The sequence below is a fragment of the Pyxicephalus adspersus genome, chromosome 4 (genome assembly GCF_032062135.1).
Source record: "Pyxicephalus adspersus chromosome 4, UCB_Pads_2.0, whole genome shotgun sequence".
NCBI classification, from domain to species: Eukaryota; Metazoa; Chordata; class Amphibia; order Anura; family Pyxicephalidae; genus Pyxicephalus; species Pyxicephalus adspersus.
Window position 1 is genome coordinate 119077640 of NC_092861.1, and position 22713 is coordinate 119100352.

A 22713-nucleotide genomic window follows, 5' to 3' on the forward strand; every position below is an offset into this window, starting at 1 on the left:
ACAAAAAATACTGATCTGCTCTGTGGAACCATAACTTTCAAGGCTAAACATTCTTGGTGATACTTGGAGGAAAAAAATTCAGGAAAAATTCAGAATCCCAATGCTGTCCAATTATAGCTGTAAAACGAAGAAAAAAAAGTTGAACAAATCAGAACATATGAAATTTTAATTCAAGATAACCATAGAACATACAGTACATTCTCTTAGAATCTGGGTATATATGAGTCTGAAATGACAAGCCGCGCATCCCATCACAGTGCCATGGAAAGTGACACCAAGTTCCCTAACTCAGCTCATAAAAACCCTCTAATCTATATTAAATAACCTTTATGACATTGGTTAGCTCATGCTTATTCTCCTTGCATAATATCCTAACTACATATAGAGCTGAATATCTTTGTGAACTCATCCAATATTGTCACGTAATGACTAAAACTACATACAAATGTCAATTTCAATGCACAATCAGCTGTATATTTAACTACATAAGTGGACCTTCCAAAAAACCTAACCAATCTTTATCCAGTGTGGCTGGCCTTTGCATTACATAGGTGTTTTTGGATCTAGAGAAGATTGTGCAGATGACTGTAACATGTATGTCGGTGCTTACAAATCTACTTGTACACACACAAATATTTAACAACTCCCGCTGCTTCTGGTATGCGTACATGCACCTATGTGGTTGATTTACCTCTCCTCTGAATTAGGCTTTTAAGTTTGTGTGATCAGGCAGGTCAATATTGCAGAAATGGGTTTTATCGAAACAGGTGGCAATGTCACCTAACAATATTGCTGCACTCCATCATCGGCTCTTTGTTGTAAACCCCCCATATCACCCTGCTATAACAAGTGCACCCGATCACCTGTCTCACCCTTCCAGCTTTCTCCCCCTTTTTGAACCTCAAATCATTCTGAAAAATTAGCTATGCACCCCATCGCCTACTCCACATCACATGCCTCTCTCCTTCCCAATACACTCTTATCAATCTGCAATATTAGTGTGATAGTAGTACACCCCAATATATTCCCCCAACTTCCTGCCCCCTCCCCTGATCATCCTGAAATAAAACTAGTGCATCCCATCAAATGCCTCCCCTCCTTCTTAAATTCCCAAATTACCAACTAAAAATAGCAGTGCTAATAATAAATTCAGTGTACCCCAACATCTGACCCTTCCTAAACCCCCATATCACCCCGCAACAATACCAGTGCACTCATCACCTGCCCCCCCATACCCCCATATCACCTCACAAATGGAGTGTGACACCCCATCACCTGTCTCCCCTCCTGCCCCATCCTTCCATATCCCCTGCAATAACACCAGATCACCCCATCACCTGTCTGACACTTCCTTCCCCCCATCCCATCCTGCAATAATAGCAGTGCATTCCAATCCCCTAACATCCCCTGAACCCCCCATATCCCCCTGTAATGTCAGTGCCCCCATCATGTCTCCCCCATATCTATCAATGCGCCCTATATTAAGGGTATGACTCCCCAGAATTACCCTGACAGCTTATAATATATAAATCACACAGACACATACCCTTCTCGCTGTGTGAGGAGACTGACAATCCATTTTCCCCGCCTCTCTACAATTTCCCGGGCCTAGAGTTTGATCCATAAAGCCCCGCCCACTTCCGGTCTCCGTGCTCTGTCACTTCCGGGTCCTTGTAGTGGATGGGAGCTAGCCGCTATCGAAGTACCCTGCCATCCTGTACGGCGCCTTCCCAGCTCGTGTCATCTCTCCTCAGTGTGATTTATGAGGCGTCCAGTGCAGCGCCGAGGGCGGACCATTACTTTATAAGCAGGTGTGTGCGGGCAGCCATTCATACATTAAAGTGTTCAGTCAGCTGCATGGAAGGGGCTTAGTGATAGCTCGTACATCAGTGTGATCATTGTACATTATGTGCCTGACAGCTTCCTGTCACTGCATTGTCATCATCACAAATATTCCTCTGCCTGAGATATGCAATGTGTATCTGTGCCGGCTGATCAACACTTCCAGCCAAATACTCTGCAATATTTCTCATCAGATACAAATGTTATTGTCATAAGTGATTCTCCGACAGAATATCAATCACAAAGTTTTTTGCATAACCATCCTACTGTACATAAGTCCATTCTTTGGAGCTTTACAATTTGATATTCACTGAAACATTTTCTGGTGGAGAATCTTCCAGGTCCAGGGAATATTTCTGAGACACTGCTTTATGTATAGACCCCTTTTGTCACATTAAATGTTTCTTTTTGATGTATAGGTGACATTGATCATATACTGGTTAAGTTATAAACAAGTGGATGGTTTATTGAATACTTGTAGTTGCTTCAAAATGCCATCAAATACATATGCCTGGCATTAAAGTGAAACTCTGCTATTAAAGAGTAAACTAAACTCAACATGTTTACTTTACATAAGAAGGGTAGAGAACCCTTCTATCTCAAGTAAAAATATTGATATTATTATTATAATACAGTATTTATATAGCACCAACATATTGCACAGCACTGTACAGAGTCCATAGTCATGTCACTAGCTGTCCCTCAAATGAGCTAATATCCCTACCATAGACGTATGTCATTATCTCAATCTAAGGGCAATTTTGGGGGGAAGCCAATTAACCTAATTCATGTTTTTGAAATGTGGAAGGAAACCCACGCAGACACGGGGAGAACCTGCAAATGCCATGCAGATAGTGTCCTGGTTGAGATTTGAACCTGGGATCTAACTAGGTTATAGTGCTAACCACTGAGTGACGGTGAGCCCTAATGTCAAGGCCAAAACAAAAAAAACCCACTTACCTTTAATCCCACAGCGCAGTTGATCGGTCCAGAGGTCTCTTTCATCGGGTCCCTCATCGTCCCGGTATCTGTCTTCAGGCCGGTGCTCTAGGCGCCGCCATCTTCTCTTCTTCCGGGTTCTTCTTACTATGTCACCCAACCCAGGCACAAGTTTGGGTGACATAGTTGGGGGAAAAAACTTTTTTTTTTTATTACCCCCTTTTGAACAAAGCACCCAAGAGCCTCCCGTGATGTGTGATGCAGGTATCCCGGGAGGCTTTGCGCTCCTATTCATTAGGGGGCAGTGCTGGACCTTTTTAAAAAGAAAAATAAAATGGGTCTTGCGCTCAAAACAAACAAACAGAACTTTTAACATAAAAGGGTTGTGTACCCTTTTATGTAAAGTGCAAATTCTGAGTTAGTTACGCTTTAAGTGCAATACTCTTATCTCCGTGGCAATCAGGACTTAATGGGAGCGCAGAGATCGGCTCTCTTTAACCCCCCCCTTACAGCTGCTACGTCACCCAATCTCACACCAGCGCAGTGCAAGATCGTGTGACGTGTAAGAAAAGGCAGAAGATGGCAGTGCGCGGCACTTCTTTTGCGCCAGGACGACGCAGGACAGGATCGCATTTCTTGCAGCATCGAGGGATCTGCTGGGTTAAAGATGAGTGTCATTTCATACTTTTTAGTTTACTTCTGCGTCCAGTTTCCATGATCAGGCAAGGCATTATTGTAGAATAGGACAGGCAATGCAATAACATGTTTTACCTACCTGGCGTCCATGCTGAATTGTTCATGCTGGGTGTCCGGTTTGGTTGCCAGCTTTCCTTGCATGTTTATGGGATGAATGAACTCCCCCACACATCATCCTGACTCTGCCAGTTGAGATGGGCTATGATCATTTGTAGAAGGTAGAAGACAAGGAAGATGGTGGTACTCTAGGATAAAACGTGGAGGCATGAGGGTTTCTTTTTACTTTAATATGACCATTGTTGCTGGAAAAGTAAGTAGCAGAACAAAGTTGAGTCTTAGTATTCATATTCCCAGTTCACTACACACTCTCTGTAGCTATGGATTTACAAAAATAATGCAATATGGGGATTAAACTATCTAAACCAAATGTCTCCATGAAGGCGCAGTGTTTAAAGCCAAAAAACCAGGTGGGAAGAAATTGTAGATGGGTGACAGTCCCTGTATTGTTACCCAACTCTTCAGTAACCACTCAAAAACAGCCGGGTGGTTACTAAAAACAGCCAAGTGGTTACTGAAAATGCCCAAGTGGTGTGCCCAGCTAAAAGTGGCTGCAGGGAACAGTGAAGGCAGATGGACATATAGAACAAAGATGTGTTTTCCAGCCCAATGCCAAAAATAAAAACAACCTTCCTTCACTTTAACCCTCCAGTGGTACCCAGAATAAAGTATAACTATCCACAGACAATCATTTGTCAGATGGTTTGGTTAACTGTTTTCTGTGCAGTTATGGTCAATAATTGGTTTTAAAAAATGGCACATGTGGATTGAATATTAATTGAGAATGAAAATTCTTTCCTTTATTAATGTGCAAAGGACATTTCAGGGAAATTAAATTGATTGCCCTCCCCTACCAATAAACACTAATATTGCTAGGTAATGGGTGGAGATGTTCCCACTTTTGGTGGTCAGGAGTGGATGCTATGGGGTTGGCGCATGATGGTAACCAGGTAAAATATTCATATCTGAGAAATATCTTTGTGTGTACCTACCGACTGGTGTATGGCCTGCAAAAGAATAGCCTGATATCACAACATGAGTAACAAAAATTTCATATATTTAAAATTATTTAAGTCCAGTCATAAAAACAACAATTGTTAGTGTTCAAGACAGAATTTTTTTGGTAAGAAACTGTAGGTGGGTGGGGGCCCCTGTATTATGGGCCAACTCTTCAGTAACCACCCAAAAATTGCTGAGTGGTCACTGAAAAGTGCCGAGTGGTGCACCCAGCTAAAAGGGGCTGGGGAGGATACTTCTTTTACGTCCATAAACTTTAGAGAATTCTTTTCTTGTTTAATTTCTAGCTGTTGTTTGTGTCAGTGTACAGTTTTCATTTATGGATTCTTCTCATTGAAACATAAAATACTTTTTCCGTTTAAGAAATAATGTGGATATTTGGAACCCATGTCGAACATCTATGAAGAGAGGCAAACAATGATTGCAGCAGGGGATTTGCAGGAGTTTGTTCCTTTTGGCCGTGAACAAGGCAAGCACCACCCCAATGCATTAAATCTCCAGCTCCGGCAGCTGCAGCCAGCCTCTGAGCTCTGGTCTTCTGATGGGGCTGCAGGCTTGGTGGGATCCCTTCGAGAAGTCACCATCCATGAGAAACAAAAGGTACATTGCAAATGACCGTCATATACAACAATATATATTAGTCTAATGTTCAAGTCTAACCTTCCTCCATCTGCTACGCTGTGGTTGCAGTTGTGCTCTTCTGGAGGATATTGTATGTTTTTTTTCTCAACTATTGAGCATCACACATAGCTTTCCACGCTTATAACTGCACTCGGGGTAGCAGAGGTACATCTGTCCAGAGGTGCAAAGTCCAGCTAATATATTTATTTTAAAGATGCATGTGTCAGTTCTCCAAATGTAATTACTGGTTGTATCATTATGACATGATGTGCTTTGTTATTTCATAAAGAGCTTCGTAACCACAGATTTATTGTGTAAGGATATGTACATGTGTAGAAGTATTATAATTGTTACAAAGTTGTTATGAGCTGTGATTTCCATTTTACATCAGAGTGCAGTGAGTTTTATTTATGCCTTTGTCCCTACTTATTATTTATATGCCCTTTCAGGAAAGTTGGCAGCTAAGAAAAGGTGTTGGTGACCCTGGTGAAGATGTGGAGTATGACGAAGAGCTTTATGTGGCAGGAAACTTGGTCATCTGGAGCAAAGGGAGTAAAATGAATGCATCATCTGTGTATAAAGCATTCACTGTTGACAGCCATGTTATACAGGTAAAAAACAGAAATTCTTATTATCAAAAGAAACTAAATGTGATATACTCAGGGGCTGCATGTTTTAAATAGTGGATATTGGAACAGTAGCTGTTGATTGACAACAGTGTCTAGGATAATGCAGTTTTTTTTTTCAGAGCAGTAAACATTTTATGAACATAATGAACAAAGGACCATAAAAGAGGCCAGTCAAATGACTTTGTCAAAGTGTCTGGGATTTCCTTCTCCTTTTCTTTTTTTTTTTGCCTATTGATTGAAGAGAATGTAGTATTACTTGCTTCATATTCCCAAAATACTGGCATTTTGTCCCCCTTTTGTATCTCAAAGTTTTATTGCATTTTTCAAAAGAAATTTAAAATACGTTTTCTTAAATCGTGTACATGTGTACAATTTTCACAAAACAGTTTCCTGTTTATAATATAAACATAATTATAAATATAAAATATAAATATACAAACAAATTTCTCCATAAATGTATACAATCAAAGAACGTTATATAATACTGGTTCACTGGGGCCATATTATAGGTTACACCTCATCCTCCAAGTTTATAACTAAATTCTCTTTTGCAAGGGTATGCCAAGGATTTTTATGGTGCATAATGGTAACATTCCCAATAAAGATTTTAAAAGCATGTGCAATTTATTGTTTTTCTCTTAAAACAACATGAAAAACATTAATTCTTATACATACAAATTGTCAATGAATGACTAGGATACAGCAGTGATGTTGTTTCCCCCGTAGGCATCATCAGAAGGACACTTAGCAGCATTCTATAAATCTATTCATGTGTTATCAATCAGGTTCATTACATGAATCAATTGTATTTCAAAAGAATAGATTTTCACTTGTGCATATCATCATAACCACCTTTTTTTTGTATAGATGTGGTCGTCAATTGTTTGACTGTGTACTTATTTCCCCAAAGAGTGTTTTAGAATGTAAGATGATTTTTGACATTCTGTCATTTTCCAGCAGGATACAATAGAATACTTTAATATTTCAGAGAGTTTTATGAAGACACAGTCATGGCTCAACCACCTTCTTTGCTCTCTCTACAAACGAAGAACGTCAAAGTATCACTAAAGCTGTTATACTGTTACAAAGTTGTTACATTTATAACTATACAAAAAAAAATAATATCCAGGGATGTAAAATATATCACACACATGGAAGCTAGTGTGACAACTGTATAAACAGACAAGAGATATTGACTACAATACTAACAATGTTTTTGTCCCCCTTTTGAAGCATCAGCATGGCCTCAGTAAGGCCATACCAGTGATTGTTATCTGGGCCCCACAGTGTTATTCAAATTGCCTAAAATTGACTTGTCAGTATAGACACTTAGGAACCACCATTGGTAAGGTTCTTTTAGAAGTTTCTTGCTTGGTTTCCTGGCTCTCATACCTATCATGTGGCTTCATGGCCTAATAGCAATTATCTAGATCAGGCAATATTAGTTCCCAAGTCACATCCTTGGTTAAGGGCAGTAACAAGGCACTTTGCTTTGCACATCCCACAATACGGTTTCTCAGCTTATGAAACATACTACTGTCCACTGGTTATGACAGTTTGATTAAGGTGTACAGGATATATTTCATATAAAGATTCCCTTTACAAATGCTAGTTTTCTAATCTGCTATTTTTAGGCTCTCTGGTGTGACTTTACCGTACTCGGCAACAAATCTGAAAATACAGAAGGTAAAATGAATTTTTTTGTGTGTGTTTTTTATTCAGAGAACAGCTACAATTGCTAAAATTAAAAAAGTGTGTTTTTACTTTTTATGCTTTCAAAGAAACAGATCTTAGTTATGTACTTGTTACCATTTTATAAAGAATGAAGATTTATTGGTCTATTGAATCCTCATTACTTTACATTTCATAATGAATTAAAGAGTTACTCAAGTTTCTAATTTAGTAAGGGAGGGTTTAGAACCTCGGTCAGTTACATTTTTGTCTTATTTTCTTTTTAAACAAAACACAACAGTGTTTGGCTTTTTTCATAGCGGGCTCACAGTTTTATTTTCTGTGTCCTCTAAAACACAAATTTTAATTCCCCTCCATTAGGTCTTCGATGTAGGGGAAACTGAATATGCAGTGTAAAGTACAAAAGCTGCAGCAAACATTGCATGTCTTCACTGTAATAAAGGAGTAGCATTAATCTGAAATGTTTGCTTATGGGTTTTAATAACGCTGAGGAGAACAGTGGATTTGTTCATACAAGGGTGGACTTTCTTTTTTGAAATTCCAATATTGTAGTATAAGACATATTTAGAGATGTACTGTATCTACATATAGATATAATCTGTGAAAAAGAGATGCTGCACACTAAATGCTGTCAGTGATTCCCTTGATTTCTTGCTGCTGGCCGTATCTAATTTCATTACTTTGAGTAACTAACTCAAAATAAAAATACAAATTAGAGAGCGTGCATTCACAACTTGTTCCAAGTCGGTGACAGCAAGACAACTGTCATTTCCAGAAAGAGGTCAGCAGTGGTAACTGAATGCAAGTTTCTATTTTAAAAAAAAAATGTATAATCGGTTTAAATGTTGTTTTTCTCAGACCAAGATAAAGTGGAGAAATGTATCTGTATCCTGCAGGGCTCTTGCATTAATGTGCATAACACAGAAGGGAAGGATTACATAGCGCCTTTGCCTTTTCAGGTAAGGACAGTTTGTGTAGGCTGGGGACCGCATTACTATGCAGTACATAACAGAAATGGATCCAATCTTTTAGCTGTTAATATTGTAGGACGTGTTATTGGAATTAGGTGCTATAAAAATGATTGGGATAAACAGAAACTTTGCAGATTCCATTGCCAAGTTGTTTATAAAAGTAATGTCTTCATAGCAATCCTTAACTTTCCTTTACTTCTTGGTAAACACTAGAACAAACATTTTGATTTTAGATGTCCAACACATTGCACAACTTTTTCAGATTTAGTTGACTTATCAAGCTTTCCTGTAAGGACCGGGATGACAGCCCAGCAAATTTACTTACAAAAACAAGTTGGAAGGGCTTCCATCCACATGCCAACAGATTTCTTTCAAGACTAATCAAGATCTGTGCAGTTGTCTCATCATCCATCCGTCTCTCCTCCCAACTCTTGATTATATTGTTGTATTTCTTGGGTGTAATGTAAATTTGACCCCGGCTCAGCTGAAGGGTGAATGCAGCAGACAAACCTCCACAATTTTCTTCCTTGATCTCCATAGAGAACTGTTAAAATCAACATCCCATTACACTAAAAGTACTTTTCACTAACAATCACACTTGTTAGTGTCCTTTGGAGCATTCCAATCCTCAAAATATATAAATCTGCAACATCACTAGCAAGCTGTCTGTGATCAATGTAAACCTTTTTTACTTTAATTAGTTCACAATTTAGAACCATAGGATAAAGTAAGCTTTGTATCAGATGTTACCACCTTCCGGCTGTGTTTTTGTACATGTTTTGTATACATGGGTTAGGACACAAATCCTAACACATGCAGACAGGATCGAATGTTTTTTTTTCTCAGCAACTCTTTGTCATTTCTTATTATTTATATCTGTGTCATTTAGGTTGCAACTGTATGGCCCACCAAATATGGTTTATTATTTGAACGTAACAGCCCCTCACATGAGGTGCCACACAGTCCTCCTAGGTGAGTGCTTCTCATGATAGTTGTCAACAGAAAATAATTTTATGGTTTAATGGTTTCTAAAAGTATTAAAGCAATGTGATGCATACACATAATGTATATTGAGTTGCACCACAGACACCACAGGTATATTTTTTTGTCTGTAATGAGTTGGATACTATGAAATGTCTCTCTTACCATTGGGTTGTATCATATAACTCAAGTAATTACTGCTTTTTTGCTTATTAGTTTTATACATTTTTTTATTTATATATCTTTGCTTTAATTTAAAAAGAAAAAAGGTTTTTGAATAATCTGAAATCACAAAAGATCATATCATTTACCAACATCAGCACACACCAGTTTGGTTTGCATAATGTTTATTCACTGATTAGATCAAAGAAATTCCCTTGTTAAAAATAGTAAAAGGTGACTTGAATTTGTTTTGTTCTTTCTTTTACATTCGTTTCTTTGCATAATTCTGCTGTGTTAGTAAGATGGTATTGATTAATTTAGACAGTTCATAAAAAGTGGATGATTATCCAACTTCTCATTACAGGCATATGGCTATTCATATTTCCTAGCAAAGAACAACCGTAACTATAAAAGTTAAAAGAAACTCTTGTTCAATATAAAGCAATTCTAATTTCCTGTTAGTAGTGGTAGAAGTTTTTTGCACACATTCTTTGAAATTCAGAAAGCATAGTTGTACTTTGCTGTTGTTTAAAACAAACCTGTGGTCATGTTCACTTTATTATGCTTGACATACTACCATTAAACCTAAGTATGTTCTAGACCAATATACCATGATACCATGATCTAGAACATAACGTTTAAAACATGCCAAAGTTACCATTGATGGAGTTGCGCTGTAATGAACTTTTTTTCTTTTAGGGAACCTTTACCAACTATGTTCAGTATGCTGCATCCATTAGATGAGATTACACCACTTGTGTGCAAATCAGGAGGTGAGTTCACAAAAAATAAACTACAGCTACACCATTAAGCTAGAAATAAATAATAACATAATCTTTGTTATTCATATTTTATGGAAACCAATTGCACGCTCCCATTACTACCCATGAGTAAAAGTAAACATTATATATAGTAAGCCATGGTAATATATTCGGTGTTAGTTCAGTGTCAGTGGGTTTAGGGCTTGTAATAATGGCATCATTTTAAGATGCCTCTTTGTACCTACAGTTAACCAGCACAGATTTTGCATAAATTTATGTGAGAATGTAAAAACCTGTTTACACAGGCCCTAAATGTGTGTTCTATTTTCATGATATTTACAAGCATGTAATGTACTCTGCGTGATAAGTTTAACTCTGGTTTATTTACTTCTGGTTCTTTTATCATTTCAATAATTCTAAAAGAAAAAGTTATTAAAGCGGAACTAAAGTAAAAAAAAAAAAAAAATCACACTTTTTCCTGCATGAGATCGCCATTCCTTTCCCCTTGGTGGAAAAAATTCCAGGGATCAAGTATGCGCAGAAGTAGCAGCCAAGAGTCTCTTGGGATGCATGACGTAGGTATCCTAGGAGGCTCTTCGCTCCCACTTGTTCTCCAAATAATTTTTTTGGGCCAGGTGGGAAGAAGTTGAAGCCAGGTAGACAAAAAGTGGGTGGGGCAACACATGACAAATTTAGTGTTCCCAGTTGTTGTTGTTGCCATAGAAATCCAGTAACCCCTATATTTCTGTCCGCTTTCCACCACTCTTAAGCTACGTACACACGTCAGATTTTTATCGCCCGATAATCGGCATCGGCCAATTATCGGGCGAAAATCTGCCGTGTGTACAGTCGGTGTCGTCCATCGTCCGGACGACCGACCTGCCGGATCCACGGACGATGGACGACAGCCGATCCTAATGAAAGGGAAGGGGAGAGCGCGCAGCAGGGTGCCGCTCCGTCGCTCTCCCCCTCCCCTCTCCATAGAGCATGAACGGTGCTGTATGTACAGCACCGTTCATGCATCGTGCACTCCCTTGTCGTTGGAAAGGATCGTGAAAGATCCTTTCCAACGACAAAAATTGGAAGTGTGTACGCAGCTTTATACTTTGGTCCTTTTAGTTTGTTTTTTCATGTTCTTTGTTTTATGCCCCAACTGTCCAGTGCCCATGTATTGTGACTCAACTTTTCTGTATCAGCCCAAAAACTGAAGAGTGCCAGGTGGTGCACCCAGCTAAAAGAGTTTGGGGAGAACACTGATTATAAATAAAGTGCAATCTTTACACATCTTAAAAGAAAAAAAAAATGTTTCTATTAACACATATTGAGAAGTTTGAAAATGCTGATTTCTTATATGTTTTTAATAAAAACTATTGCAAATACTGCATATGCCCTATCATGTTTTTACTATATTACAGGTATATTTGCCAGTTGTCGAGTACAGTACGTTTCTGATTGCACATTAAGGATTGTTTTCACCAATGCTGACCCATCAATTGTAATGACTTATGATACAGTTCAGGGTGCACATACAGTATGGGCCCTGCGCAAAGTAAAATCAGAGGTAAGGAAACAAAAATTGCGGGTAATATATATTACAAAACATATTTTTTTTGAATTAAATAGGGATGTGTTTAGAATAATTATATAAAATGTTAGCATAAATATATAGGTAAATATTTGTGCCACGTGTAAAACCAAAATGTGTTTTGAAAAGGGATTCATAATCTTTGAATTTTTTTATTCTCAGACCTCTAAATCATGGCCACTTGGAGTCTGTAGTGTTAGTGTGGATGGGCACAGTTAAAAAGCAAAACATTCCTCCACCTAAATAGTCCAGCACATGTGTTACATAGCTTGTCCTAATATTCGCTATTTTTGCATTAAGCCTGCCTCCCATAGGCATCTCTTGCATGTAAATGATATGGTATTCTTGGGTTGCACAGGATGACATTTTGGTCACTCTCGCAAAAGCACAATGCTGGCAACCATATGGGGACACGTTAATGCCAGTATTGTTTATATATACACCCAAAGACATACATTGTGAATATTATGGGTACCATTTTTTTTTTAAATCTTTCTGATACTTCTGGAATATGTTCTTTCCTAAAGATTTTTTTTAAAGGAAACAAAGCGTTATTGTTGGCTAAAGGCATGTGTGACAAGTTGTTTAACAGTGTTACAAAGCCCTACCAATCATTTAGGATAAGTTGTCTGTAGCTGGATGTAGCTGTCATTTAGAATATCATTTTGTGCTTGGCATATCTGTTTGAAGTTTTGAGCATTTACAGTCCCAATTTGATTACTGTGTCTTTTTAATATACAGGAGCAGAATGTAGTCCTGAAATATCCAGATCAGCTGGGCACCCCACAACATGGAATAATGAATAGCTCTCTGTCAGCTCACCTGCACAGTGTTTCTAAGGGAGATTCACCAACAGCTTCACCTTTCCAGAACTATTCATCGCTCCACAGCCAAAGCCGCTCAGTGTCCTCCCCTAGCATTCATTCTCGTTCCCATTCCCCTTCTATTTCCAACATGGCTGCTCTTAGGTAAAGAAACAAAATGTTTTTTTGTTGTTTTTGTTGTTGCAGAGTGTTAATGAACATGTTAAAATGATTATTATAAGTTGAGTGTTTCAGCTTGTCTGTCACAATGACTACTGGTTTATCATTTGCTTTCCTAAATACAGTCTTCATAGAAAGGATGCTCTACTGAATTTCTCCAGCTGGGCACATACAGTACAGTGTTCTCCCCAGCCCCTTTTAGCTGGGCGCACCACCCGGCTCTTTTCAGCAACCACCCGGTTGTTTTTGGGTGGTCTTACTTAAAAAAAAATTTTTTTTCTTTTGACAGCCGATCCTATTCTCCAGCTTTAGGTGTGCAGTCTTTTTCTGGCGTACAAAGGTTTAATTTTTCCAGTTACACACCTTCACCAAAGAGGTTAGGACTATCCCATTCCCCTAACAGCACATCTAGTGATTTCTTCACCCCAGAAACAGAACCCATTGTTCCTGAGCTCTGCCTTGACCACCTATGGACAGAGACAATTTCAAATACAAGGTTTGTGCAATCTTGTTGCCTGAACAATTATTGTTGTTGCATGACATGTATTGCCATGTTATTTATGCTGACTTGTGGACTGTTCTATGTAAATGACTCAACAGATGGCTGTTTGAATTAAAGCAGTCACTATGTTTTGTCACTAGCTGTGTGTGTGTGTGTTTCAGTCATAGTAGAACAGAACCCATGCATGTTGTTGTAGTTGGAAACGAATGATTAACGAAAGATCATTTGATAATTGTTAAGAGAAAAAAAGTGCACAACAACGCTGATGAATGAGGAATGTTGCTGGAAATGAACGACCGTTCCGGCGTATTCGATTGGGCGTCAATTGTTCGCTATCTATTGTGTGTACGGTCGTTCAGTGATCATGGATTGTTCTGTGATACACTTTCTCCTGTACATGTCACTTCTTGCATCATTCAAATGATTGTTCAAACGATCGTATCTAGTGTGTGTACATTGTTGTGGATTATATAAGAAGGATCATACCGTTACAGCATGTACAGAATTGTGCACAATATGATCGTTTGTGAATATCGTGAATAATCGTTGATCGTTCGTTTTCAAACAATTATTGCATGCATGTACCTAGCCTTAGACACAGTCAGGGTAGAACTTGTAGTAAACCTTTTGACAGAAGAATGGTTTGTTATGCAGTCACAATCTTTATGTAGCTTGAAATTTTGTAATAAAAATGGGCTTCCTCTACAGTTTGTTCTGCCTAGAAGAGTTATTTTCCAAACATATTGATAAGTTAGGCCAAATGAGTCTTTAGTAATTCTTTTTATTCACATATACAGGGAAAAGAACTGTCAAGCAACTAAAGTATTCATCACCACTGACCTGTGTGGACAGAAGTTTCTGTGTTTTCTGATAGAATCCCAGCACCAGTTGCGGTAAGAATATCCTATACAATCTAGAAAGCTTACCTGTCAAAATAGAACATAGGACTGCTGTATGAAAGTCCTTAGGTGACTTTATATGCAGAGAGTAATGCCTTCTATGTTGTTGGGTTTTTTTGTTTTGTTTTTTTTTTGAGGGGCTGATGTTTTTCTTTTATTGTTTTATTGTTTAAGGTGAACTTGATGTTAACTTTTAGGTCCCCTGGAACCCCTGCTTAAACCAATTGGTTGGAGGTCTGTGGGAAATGACCCCCTACAGTAGTGGCTAGAATACAACCTTTATAGACTTCTAGAAAGCATGCAGCTGGCTCTATCAAGTGGTGTTGGCCCAAGAACTATGTTGGCATCATCAAATTAGAGGTTAATCAGCCTTAGTTCAAGGAACCCTGGGGATCCACATAACTCTGGTTGAGAATAGCCTTTCTCTTGATCAACTACAGTAGTCAAACACCGATAATTAGGCATAGTGCAAGTATCGGAAGAAAAAATTTAAGATCCCTGGAGTCAGTCTGAGGAGTTCTTTGATTTGATTATACTCCTCTCTGTGGGGCACGGTGTTTATATAGCTATTTGAATAACATAATTTCCTAGCTACAATTTGTTTTTGCTTTTCTTTTCAGTATGGTAAAGTTTGAAGAAAGCAATGATAAGTCACAGCTGATCTTTGGCTCTGTCACTAATATCACTGCAAAGGATGCTGCTCCAGTGGAGGTAATTTCAGCTGTTTTTTCTTGTAGTGAACAAAGAAATGTTTTAAGAACTCATTTAACCGTACTGCTTTCTATGCATTTTTAGAGCACTGACACCATGGTGATACTCGAAAACAATGGGAACTTGGTTTTATACACTGGGGTGGTTAGGGTAAGTCTGTAAAATCCAATTACCAAAAGTTTTATATGCATATTTGTTGGTCATAAATCTTTGTGTTTAATGTTTCTGTTGAAATATGCTTTAATGAACAGAATAAGTATATTAATGAACCACATTTAACATATAGCACTCTGTATTCAAGACACTGAGCAGTTGATTCGGTTCAGTCAGCCATATCTAGTGAATTTTGAACAAAAAGTACAGAAGTTTTTAACTCTATAAAGCTCAAGGTCATATACTATAAATTGATTTTAGTGTAGTACAAACAGTTTACATATTACAATTTTTATTAAACAAAAAAGTTAATTAGTTATTCTAGTGAGAAAGAAAATAGCAATACGAAGGCACTTATCAGGATAGGAAAAATAGAAGAGGAAAAGGGGAGTATCCAGGAAGATCGGGAGAATTGCCTTTCTAAATAAATTTGTGTCTGTAAGCTCACAACATTACAGGTTACATAATGTGTGATGCAAGGTGTCTAACACAACAAAACCTATGCATGGTGTCATGCACTCAGCAGGAGTTCGTGTTTGTTTGTTTGTTTCATATTTTCATACTGTTTTTTGTTTCATGAATTTCTTCTTTGAGATTTAGATATTTACTCATTTATCATTTCATACTGTAGGTTGGAAAGATTTTCATCCAAGGCCTGGCTGCCCCATCCCTTGCCATGTCTAATCCAATGCCTCGCCCAAGTACTCCACTGGAGAGTGTTAGCACCCCTACCAAGCCTCTAAACAAGCATTTGGTACCTATGGATGAAATGGTATGATTCTTTTGTTTTGAGATATGTGCTGTGTATTGCATGATCAATACCGCGGTAGTCCCCTGTAGGTGTCCATTTTACGAACTCAAAGTGAAACTTTAGTCAAAACTGTTTAGCTTTGTATACATACACATCAGTCAATACCTAACAGACATTTTATATTTTACAAATACCAAAATACATCTATGTTGGAATTTCAGTGCAGATTTGCAGTGGAAAAGTTTGAGGTCTAGTAATTGCTTGGAAAACTGAAAATGTTTTACCAGGACATGTCCTGTGTTCAATGGTCAGTAAATTTTAAAAAATGTCTGTGATATCTTGCTATGCAGAAAACAGCAAAGTTTATTTTGGATTTCACATCCAAGCCAGTGAGCAGTTGGAATGTAAAAGACATTTAACAAACTGTTTTGCATATAATTATGCTAGTTGTTTGTATGCTGTGCTATATGACACTTCTGCCTTTACATGTGTATATAGACTGGTTACTGAATTTTAAACTTCCAAAAAGATGTATGTTAAACATTGCAAATTTTACTAGTTTTACAGAACTTTTGTTCCCCCTCTTCTTAGGCAGGTTTGCTTTCCCCAGTTCCTGAGCTGAGGGACTCTTCTAGACTCCATGAGTCTAATTATTTGGATGACTGCACTTTTCATCAATTTGGAATGTATATTCATTCTGTTCGAGACCCTGTACATAACAGACTGACACTGGTGAGTTGTTCATGAAATATGAGGTGTCCACTATTTCTCAGAATTTCCCATCACATATTAAGCATTTTTTTTTTTTTTTTTGGGTTTGCCATGGAAAACTGCAAGTGTTGAGTATACCTGGTCCGGTCCACCTACCTGTCATCTAAGAGACAAATATCTGATTGTTTCCACTGTCTGTTTTCATTTGGGGAGAAATAACTTTCTTTCCTGTCCTGTAAGCAGAACAGGATGTATGAGTTAGTCTTCACAAAATAAGAGAAATATCCCCTTAGCAATCACTAAAACAACTATTTCAAAATCCATTCATTCCTTTTCTGGTGACAGTGTAATGAAACAATGTCTTACTTAACTTCTAGCTATTCAGTATTTTATCTAACACGTCACAAAATAAAGTATATGCAATACAACACTGGTCAGCTGTCGGGATGTTGTCATAGTACAAGGGATAATATTTCAAAAGGACACTAAATTAGTCATGTGACTTTCAAGACACATACAAGTAGTGTCAGAGCTAGCAACTGCCTTCCACCCCCCACTGTCACTTTATACCCATAATTCTGATGAGCTGCATGACTGACCAAAAATATGTAAAAGCCAGAAATTAGGGGGGGGGGCATGCTTCAGTGCTGTCAAGAAATGCTAATGTTTTGCCTTTTAGAACAGCCTGCCATGCAGGCAAAGCAGATGCACTGAAAGCTACTGTAGGTATGTGCAGGCACTTTTGGATGACTACTCTTCATACTTTTCTGTAACTTTTGGAATAAAGTAGTTGAACATTTATATTTGTTTAGAATATATATTTTTATATTAAATTCATATATGTAAACCAAATCCACTTGCACTTGGTTTAAATATATATAAAGCTAAATGCAGTATTGCCTAACTACAATATTTTATTTCATTCCTTTTTTTTTTTTTTCTTTATTTTAGGAACTGACTAATGGATCAATGGTTCGGATTACCATTCCAGACATTGCTACCTCTGCATTAGGTAGGTTAAAAGTTTAACCTAAAGTATCTAAATCCAAACAGTTTTTGAGTGGGCTTTGACTTATTTGTCTTGACCCATAGACACAACAGAAAGTAAGAGCAAATCTTTCAAAAGCAAGAAAATTCCTCTCTTGTCACCACAACAAGTGTAATTGTGTTTCTAGTGACAACCTAACATATCCCACTTTCAGTTCTATTACCACTTGCTATAAGGACAAATAGTGAGGGTGAAAGGCCGCAGTGGGAAATAGATGACAAGTATTCCCTGCTCCAACCACAAAATTAACAGTTTAAACACTGAATATATTTTAAGGTTCCATTCGGATTTAAAAATGAAAATGGAACTTTACTCATAAAGTAAAGATTTTCTATGCTAGGGATCTTTTAGGAATGTCAGTTGTGCCTAAGCAATACTGTAAAAAAAAAAATGCACCATTTGTTTGGAATTCCCTCTATATCTGAATGTGCCTTGGTACGCTAGTGTCTACAGCCTAACTTCAAGATAAGAGTATTGCACATAGGAAACTGGAGGGTTGTTACTGGTAGGCAGCATTAGCAAGTGAAGTTTTTGGAAGCAGTCTTAAAAGCGTTTATTAATTGTCTTTTTAGGCTTGGCATTATGCTAGGACCTTTTTTTATGTTTTTTTTTTTTTTTTTCAGTTAAAAAGTGTTTGCAAGCAATAAAATACATTCTTCCAAAAGAAATAGCTGTCCAAATGCTTATCAAATGGTACAACTGCCACAATGCACCTGGTGGACCCAGTAACCATTCAGAGTGGAACCTCTTTGTTACTTGCCTTATGAATATGATGGGTTACAACACTGATAAACTGTCCTGGACTCATAATGTAAGCATATTCCTTACTGACCTAGATCTATATCACTTTGAGACAAACATATAATGTATATGGTCAAATACATATTGTGATTATTTTTATTTAATCTGGTGTTCATATTGCCCTGCAATGTATTTTTTTCTCTAGATTGTTTTCATATTTTACGTGATTGGTGTGCAGTAGTATGTTTTATACAATTATATCCACAAGAGGGAGCATATATCTGCGTCAAACAGTGTTGTATGCTGAATCACTGTTGCAAAAAATAATTTAGGTGAACCCTGTACTGGGAACATGTATAGGCTGCTAATCTCTAAAAATTCTAGTTGTCTGACTGTATTACTAAACCAAAAGCTTTAAGCTTTTTTAAGATAATTAACTACTACATATTAAACATAAACTGATCCTTGCAATTTTATTGATTGTACTGTCTTCTATGTTTGGTGATTCTGCAAGATTTTACAACTGTACACCCCTGTTGATGTAAATTGTTTGAAATCTTCATTGCTATGTATGTATTTTGTATTTTTCTCTTTCTCTGTCAATAAAAAAAAATGTGCTACCGGCAATCACCATTAAAAAGTTACAAAGCCCAAATTTATTAACCCAAAGCTAAACACAGTTTAGTTTTCATGCAGTTGAGATGTGGTGCATCAAGTCGGAGAATGGTCAATCCATTACAGTTTGATCACAGAATTGTCACTTTTTCACAAAATCATAGGAAAGTCCTTCTTGCACTTCTGTGCCACTCCAGGCTCGCTGTCTACAGGGCAAATGTGACATGTGTGTGATCGGTCTGTGACAGAAAAGCCACAGCCGCCTGTTGTCATTATCAGTGACAACAGTGAGCTCCATTGCTCCTCACAGGCATAGAAAACTCAGCCTGTTCCTATTGCTCACAGAGTGATTGACTTTTTGTCTGATGGTCTACATCTGCAAATATGCCATAACAGGGCAGCACAGTGGCTCAGAGGTTAGCACTCTGCCGTTTGCAGTGCTAAGTCACAGGTTCAAATCTCAGCCAGGAAACTATCTGCATGGAGTTTGCGTGGGTTTCCTCCAGCTACTCAGGTTTCCACCACATTCCAAAAAAACATGCAGTTAGATTAAGTGGCTTCTTCCCCAAAATTAATCCTAGACTGTGGTAATGACAGATGACTATGGTTTGGACATCTGATTGTGAGCTGCTTTGACAGCTAGTGACATGACTATGGACTTTGTACAGTGCTGCGTAATATGTTGGCACTATATAAATACTGTGTAATAATATAAAACCAGCAAAGAATTTGTATAGAAAGTTGAGTGGCTACAGATAACTATACTGAGATTATTTTCTTATGCAGTAATATCTAAAAAGGATTGTTTCAACCGATATTTCATATTTTTTTCATTAGCTAGATTTTGAAGGTTCACTGTCTCCTGTGATTGCTCCTAAGAAGGCCCGGCCATCAGAAACTGGTTCTGATGAGGTAAAAAGTTACATATACCTGTTGAAATCATTTTGTTCTATTTAGCTTTTTAAGTGTTTCATGGTAGACATAGAAAACATAAATGGTATTATGTGTATTTTATTAGGACTGGGAATATCTAATAAATTCTGATTACCATCGAATCGTTGAGTCCCATGTCTTGGCCAAATCTCTGCAGTTGGACCCTCTGGATGTCCCTCCATCTAAAAATGATAGCTTGCAAGTTTTAAATCTGGACTCAACAGCACTTCTCTTCAGCCACATTCCAGCCATTTTTTATGTCCTCCATCTGACTTATGAGGAACTCAAACTCAACACATTAATGAGAGAGGCTATCCGCTCTCTGGTGATTCTGCTTCTGCAACTGGCAAGGTAATGGGCATTACATTTTCTACCCTGCTGGTGTTCTAGGTGTTTCTTTAAAGACAACAGCTTAGTTCAGATTTATGTTTTATATATACTTTAAACTAATAGAGAACAATTTGATAGATGTGGTGGTAAAGTAAAAGTCAAAGGCAAACGTTAATAATAATTAATTACCTTATATTTGGATTTTGAGGAGATCAAGAACACTCAGGAAAAAATAGCTTTATATAAATATATGTAATATAATAAACTTTCAAAGTAAATGGTTATTATCATTCAACTCCAGGTCTCCACAGAAATGCTCTGCAAAGCCTGTGATCTTTTCTGAAACTGTCTGTGCCCAGATAGATCAATTGGTTTTCAGTTTTGGGTGTTTTGCACTGCTTGCTGTGCTCATTTGCAAAGCCCGCATATCTCTGATCTTTTTTTCATGTTATTGTTTTTGATGTTTTAGAGATTTAAATCTGCACTCCTACATGGATTTTTACTTCAGAGATTTCCCTGCCTTTCTCAGGAACTCTTACCAGACTTGTCACATAGAGCCAGGTGAGTTCTGCAAGTTCTCTCATTTGTCATGAAGACTATGGTGCTGTTTAGTATGCCAAATGTGTTTCAGCCTAATAGGTTAAGTCTAGGAGGACTATGGGGTATTGGTTTTGTAACACATCTTAAATCCAAGTTGGAATTTGTTTACTACTTTTCTTTTCAAAAATGCATGTCATTATAGTTCCTGCTGAGCAAAACATACACAAATCAGGTAAATCTAGTTCATTTATTCCTGTCTGAGCATATGCATGGTTTGTCCATTCTGCAGTGAATCATAATTCATGATTTGATGTGATATGTTTTTGTGACTTGTCTAATTTTTCTCAGATTTATATTTTGTTCTGGCAACTGAAAAATATAAAACTTGAAAAGTATTCTTATTATCTTAGCAGTTTAAAAAGAAATGTAATTTCTGTTTAAGCACGTTGATTTTTTCCTTCAAAATGAAAAAAAAAATCAAATATTACAGTTATTTAATGCTTAGTTCCAATTACTTTTATTTCCAAAAGCTGTAAACAAAAAATAATATTAACAGTAGAATAGTAGAAGTAGAAGAATATTAACAAAATAATTGGTAACTGGTAGTACGAAGAAGCTTATGAATAAAAAAAATGACATTTTATGAAGGTTCCCTTATTGGAGTAAAGCAGTCAGAATAATGTTTTTGTTTGGAGACCAGCCTATAGTGCTAAATTCAGGGTGAGCAGGATTTTTATTATCTGATCTTAAGGCAGCTGACAGGGGGCCTCTTTGGGATTCGGCTCTGTCCATTTTAAAAATTTACCTGTAGCTTTACAATCTTTTTCTAGCCTACACCCTTTGCCAGCATTAAACAATATAGTACTTTGGATCAGCAAGGATATCAGTATATGGGCCCAAATGTAGATACAAACAGTAAAATAGGCATAAAATAATAGGCTGGCTATGGTTCTTAGAAAATTCCTAAAACAGTTTTCAAATATTTGCCTACAAGACTTCTCTAAAAAACAAAACAAAAAAAAAACAAGCAAGGTAACCTGAATGGAACTGCAAAAAGATGTAAGAAGTTATTTCTTAATGTCTTTGTTTTAGAGCTGGCTAGATTTATTATAATATATATTGTTTTCAATGATTCTTTGTTTCATTATGTAAAAACAAAGTAATCTTGAAGAGAATTGCCTGGAATGCTTTAGGAATGTTGTGTTGTGATGCAGAATAGTGAGAACCTCTTGACCTTTTTAGTATATTTATCAGTAGTAGCAAACAGCTTATGGGAATTGTGACTGAATTAACAATAGGCTTGTTTGCCAAATGTCTGAATGTCACTTAGATGCAATGTATTAATTTTAGTTCTCCACCTTACCAATATTAGAAGGCCAGCACAACATAGGATCTTTATTCCAAAGTAATGCATCACAAAACATCAGTCTCTAAGCAGTTACTTTTTGCATTGTTTCATTTTATATTTTACAGCCAGATTAAACCTAATTAAAACCATTTAACCTAATGCCGGCCGGCAACGCACGGCTCGCCGGCTGGTATTAGGCCGGAGCTCTGGAACCTCCTCTTGCTGTGGCTCCCTTGCCTATTTACCGCGGCTGGCGTTAACACTGCCGCCATCAGGGTAAATAGGGAACATTCCCTCTCCTCTGCAATGCATATGGAGGAGAGGGATTTCCCTTCGGAGGGCATTCCTAGTGGGGAGGCGGAGCCATTAGGGCGGGACACAGAGAGTCCGGCCTAATGTACTCCTGCCCACCCCATAAATGGCCTAGTGGCCGAAAACGTTTGCGGACCTCTGGGTTATAAAATTTGCACTAGATGTCGATAACCCAAGTAATCA

General features: G+C 37.5%; 1 protein-coding gene across 1 annotated transcript in view; it reads left to right on the plus strand.

Annotated features, from left to right (window-relative positions):
• The first annotated feature begins 1655 nt into the window (after positions 1–1655).
• ANAPC1 (anaphase promoting complex subunit 1) overlaps positions 1656–22713 on the plus strand; it is a 54567-nt gene continuing 33509 nt past the window's right edge. The window contains exons 1-20 of the mRNA XM_072409458.1: positions 1656–1811; positions 4915–5151; positions 5622–5783; positions 7436–7487; positions 8352–8452; positions 9354–9436; positions 10307–10380; positions 11784–11929; positions 12695–12921; positions 13226–13432; positions 14236–14331; positions 14958–15048; positions 15133–15198; positions 15833–15973; positions 16544–16684; positions 17615–17675; positions 18335–18522; positions 19905–19979; positions 20086–20351; positions 20800–20891. Of these exons, the coding sequence (XP_072265559.1) occupies positions 4939–5151; positions 5622–5783; positions 7436–7487; positions 8352–8452; positions 9354–9436; positions 10307–10380; positions 11784–11929; positions 12695–12921; positions 13226–13432; positions 14236–14331; positions 14958–15048; positions 15133–15198; positions 15833–15973; positions 16544–16684; positions 17615–17675; positions 18335–18522; positions 19905–19979; positions 20086–20351; positions 20800–20891 (2482 nt within the window). The 5' untranslated portion in view covers positions 1656–1811; positions 4915–4938. The remainder of the gene's footprint in view (positions 1812–4914; positions 5152–5621; positions 5784–7435; positions 7488–8351; positions 8453–9353; positions 9437–10306; positions 10381–11783; positions 11930–12694; positions 12922–13225; positions 13433–14235; positions 14332–14957; positions 15049–15132; positions 15199–15832; positions 15974–16543; positions 16685–17614; positions 17676–18334; positions 18523–19904; positions 19980–20085; positions 20352–20799; positions 20892–22713) is intronic.